Here is a 4,502-nt window from a genome sequence, read left to right as displayed (position 1 = left end):
CTATTGGTGAAATAATGTATTACAATGGTAACTGCTTTCAGTATTATGTTGACATACTTTTAATCAAACACTTCATCATCACAGTACTACATATCATCACAGTACTACATATAAACCTACGTCTAAACTCTCTAAAAATAACAGGCATGGAGATTAGCTACTGTATTTATACCCAGACACAAACGACATGCGTTCAGTTTGTCCCTGTGTGGCCTCCGTACAGCCCGCTGAGACGGAAGTATTGTTTTGAATGTTCGGCGCGTTTTGAGTTTGTGCAGCAGATTTGTTGAGACAGTGAAAGTAAACGCAGGTAATGTAACATTTATCCATTAAGGTATTAAGTTAACTGACCCAAAACAGTATAGTGGTTTAATTAATTGGTCTGCCACCATATTAAAACCAAAGCTAACATTGCCGTTGCAGTAGATTCGCCATGTTTCGTTGCTATAGTTTTTGCTGTTGGCTAAATGTTTACACAATACTGCTGCATTGTCTATTAACAAGTTATCTATCAGTTAATGTCACTTTACAGTACATTACCAGTTGTGCAGATATCGCAATGCCTTTTCTTTTTATGGAGCCACAATTAAGTCGTTGTTTTAAATGTTTTAAACGTTACGTCAGTTATGCCAGCCTCCATTCACAATGTAGTTATTTATAGCCTTTTTATGTATTCTTACTAAAGATAACCTTATACACAGTAAGTTCAACACAAGACAGTTTAGATTTTAATTTTGGCTTATAGTACATGCATCAAAACACAACTTATATACAGTTTAAACAAGACATGTCAAATAGTAAGTCTAACAATTAACCAGATTAGCTTTAACTAGATAGTGTTTCTCAGGATAGTTACAAATGATCTGTATGCATAGCCGTGGGAACATGTTTCAAATGGGGGGTGCTGTGGGGATGGCACCAGGGCCGGTTTTGACCAATTTGCTGCCCTAGGCAAGATTTTAGCTGGCAATGAAAAACCTCTACAAAAGACCAATACACTACAAAAAGAGAAACGTATTGATATGGTGGACAGCTTATATAAAAAGGCTTCAAATTTATTTAGTATTGCATGAACATGTTGAATTGGAGGGGTGGACTTCACATCCTCTAAGGGGCTCTGGGGGTGTGTCCCCGGGAAGATTTTTTTAACATTTTAAAGTAAAATACTTAAATCTGGTGCACTTTGAGCGCCCAATTACTAGAGACTGATCTAGGGGATACAACTCTAAACACCCATGTGAAAAAGATCGGTTTGTATGTGAACATAACCAATAACCTACCATAGCCAATAACAAATAAATGTAGGCTAACTTGTTTTATTTTTGTGGTTCATTTATATCTTATTTTACCAGTTAACATTTATTTATTTATTTCTGCATATTTTTAAATCTCTCCAGTTTTAAACAATTTTTTTGGTTTACTGTCCTATAGTATGTATTGGAATGATTTCAAACCTGTTTTTATTTATCCTAATAATTATAAAGGTGTCCCTTTGAAATATTTGCTTACATAAATTGTGATCAAAACGTTTGAGACCCACTGAGATAACTTTGACTAAAGTTAACTTTCTAAACCCTCAGAGTCCTTTACCTCACTGAGCCTCTCAGTCTGACAGGACAGAACTCTCCCTCCACATTATTGTAGAAACAGCTTCTTATATCCGTTAGCGCAGCAGAAGCTAACAACAATCCCTGCCGGTACCGGTGCACCCCCTCTCTCTATCTATCTATCTCTCTCTCTCTCTCACGCTGGCTGTGAGCTGCTGGCGCCTGATAAGCCAACATTCCCCACTTTCATCACTTACAGCGCCCATCGTACAGGGCAAATGGAAAATGTAACCGGGGTGAAAAGGGTGTTATCTTTACTTAATTATGAATGTTGTTACATCAAGGCTGAAAAATTCGTTTTTTTGTTGTATTATATTTGCATTTAATCTTGTGGAAGTGCAGATCCCCTGTCATCCACCAGGGGGTGCTGCATCACCCTCAGCACCCCTACTTCCCACGGCCCTGTTAGAGCTTCTTTCAAATGATTCTGCTGGCATAGGCTTTTGTTTTAAAAAGGGAAACCCAAATGAAGGCTGGACAGGGGTGGTGTGGTTTGATTTTCTTTTTCAAACCTCTTCTACAATGTCAGAAAATTTAAAATCACACTCACAGTGGCATTCATAAGATTCTGCTATCTGTACTAAAATTACATCAGTGAGCCTACCAGTCTTGATGTGTTGGAGGGCTTCTGCACGTTTCTCAAAGCCCACAGTTTCCCACTGGTTGGTTTTGTCAAAATATGTGGCTGCAATGAGAGGTAGGGTCATGTGATATATGTTCTGCTCTCCACAGCCATAGGGCTGTTTGATTAGAGTACCCATAGAGTTCCCGCTAACAGCGTTCTCCACGAGGGCAGACACTTGTTCTCTCCCTGAATGAACCCACACAGACAGACAGAAAAGAAGTACAAAACATTATAAATCAACAAGAATAAACCACTAAGCAAACAACAAAGTTCCCCAACGACCAGTGAGGTAGATATTTCCAATAAGAACAATAACAATGTATACCAATTGTATAAATCGTTTCCATTGTACATGCACTGACATGGCATTATGTTTCAATTAATGTTTAATTTATATACCCTAATATCACAAATGTTATATTTGTCTCATATGTCCCACCTGTCACAGAGATCTGTGTGCTTGTTGGTGTGTTTGGAACCCAATCTTTTTTGACGATTCCACTGTTGATAATTACTACTTGTTCACCATCTAAAAGGAGAAACAGTGGGCAAGTTGCAGCAGCAATTAGCAAAAGATAAAAACACAACGTTGATAAACGACTATACTGTAAAATGCAGCCATGTCATTCGTCAAGGCAACTCACCTACACCTTTATTAGTGGGATCTATAATTACAATCTTAGGATCTTTTACTAGTAGACCTTCAGGCTGGAAAAACAACAGTTAGGACAAACATTAGAAATTACAATTATTTGCATCACTTTTTGAGTAATCTTTGTTTGCTGTTGTTTAACAAAGTNGCTGTGGGAGGAGGAATGTGAACAACGTGTCAAACTGTCAACACACACAAGCATGATGACACACACACAAGCATGATCTCACACACACACACACAAGCATGATGACACACACACACACACACACACACACACACACACACACACACACACACACACACACACACACACACACACACACACACACACACACACACACACACACACACACACACCTCTGTGTGGGGAAATATCATTTGATTAGTGAAGGAACTGTGTAGCAGAAACAAAGCAGCAGAAAGATAAGAGCGGAGGAATTACTCATCGCTCCAGCAGTGACGGAGCAGATGCCGTAGGGTCTCACACAGACTTACATCGCATCCTTCACCATCTGAACACCTTCGCTCTGTGTGTACACATATTAAGCGCTGGGACAGCAGGGAAACATCCACCACTGCTGGGAAGCAACTAAGTACATTTGTACAAAAAAAAAACGTTTCCACTACATTTTGGATCCAAATACTGTACTTTTTGTTCCAACTCATTTACATGATGAAGTCAGTTAGTCATTTTTGCATAATCAGATTATGATTAAGCAATAGCTCACGACAGGCCATGGTATATGGTCATTATATCAGAGCTAAGGGGCATGGAACGGCCCGACGCAAAGCGGTGACCAAGTGTGGCAATATGAAAGAAAAATACACACTCTAATTTAAATAGTTTTTATTCGTAAATAATGATGTTCAAAATAAAATAGTCCCTCCGTTGCCTTCTGCACGAAACATAGTGCGAGGTGGTTGCTATGCAACAACACTAACAGCTAGCGAACATATTAGACAGAGAGCGTTGATCCATTAATTGGCTATTTATTTAGGCCTACATTAATTTGTATGTTGCCGTTTATTGTGCACCCACTGAAAAGCTGTCCAGCATCAGTAGCATGGCTTACGTGGTCACTTGTATAGGTTGAGGTTGTTCGAGGCTGTTGCTTGGCGTGGCGAGAATATTGCTCCACTTTCTCCGGTCCTCGAGATTCGGCTTCCAGTAGCTCTGGAGAGACGGTCATAATTTCTCTGCTTTCAAGACCCGCATCAGAAAGCTTTTGAATGGTGGTACTTTTCCAGTTGGTCTACCTGCTCTTCACGTAGCTCCGCATGTCGTCGTTTAGGTGCTTTTTTTTCTGGAGATAGGCACTGCTCAATCCTCTCCTCCATAGTAAGACCCCCCCGGAGGTCGAAGTTAACCTTAAATGTTTCCATCTTAAGCTTTGTTGGTTAGTTAATTTCGTAACGGACGTAATGTAACAGTTGTAACGGTTGTAGCTTTTCTCAGACGCGGAGGGATACATGACTTGTGAAAAGTAACTACAATTCTACCCGTGATATACGCTCATTATATCACGGCTAAGCCAATCAGATTGCTTGATTTGACTTGTCCGTTTTATAAAGAAAAGCAATTAAATGTTAGACGTCACAGCCAAGATCGCCAATC

At 39.6% G+C, this 4,502-nt stretch overlaps 1 protein-coding gene across 1 annotated transcript in view; it reads right to left on the bottom strand.

Moving 5' to 3' along the window:
* Positions 1-2,113: 2,113 nt before the first annotated feature.
* The window catches only part of LOC104952887 (complement C3-like), a 2,791-nt gene continuing 402 nt past the window's right edge, over positions 2,114-4,502 (bottom strand). Inside the window, exons 2-5 of the mRNA XM_010779795.1 lie at positions 2,877-2,940; positions 2,672-2,761; positions 2,212-2,418; positions 2,114-2,124 (exon numbers count right to left, since the gene is read on the bottom strand). Coding sequence (XP_010778097.1) covers positions 2,114-2,124; positions 2,212-2,418; positions 2,672-2,761; positions 2,877-2,940 — 372 coding nt within the window. The remainder of the gene's footprint in view (positions 2,125-2,211; positions 2,419-2,671; positions 2,762-2,876; positions 2,941-4,502) is intronic.

Source organism: Notothenia coriiceps, unplaced genomic scaffold (assembly GCF_000735185.1).
Source record: "Notothenia coriiceps isolate Sejong01 unplaced genomic scaffold, NC01 NC01_scaffold00020735, whole genome shotgun sequence".
In the NCBI taxonomy this organism is placed as follows: domain Eukaryota; kingdom Metazoa; phylum Chordata; class Actinopteri; order Perciformes; family Nototheniidae; genus Notothenia; species Notothenia coriiceps.
This window is presented reverse-complemented; position numbering and strand designations above follow the sequence as displayed.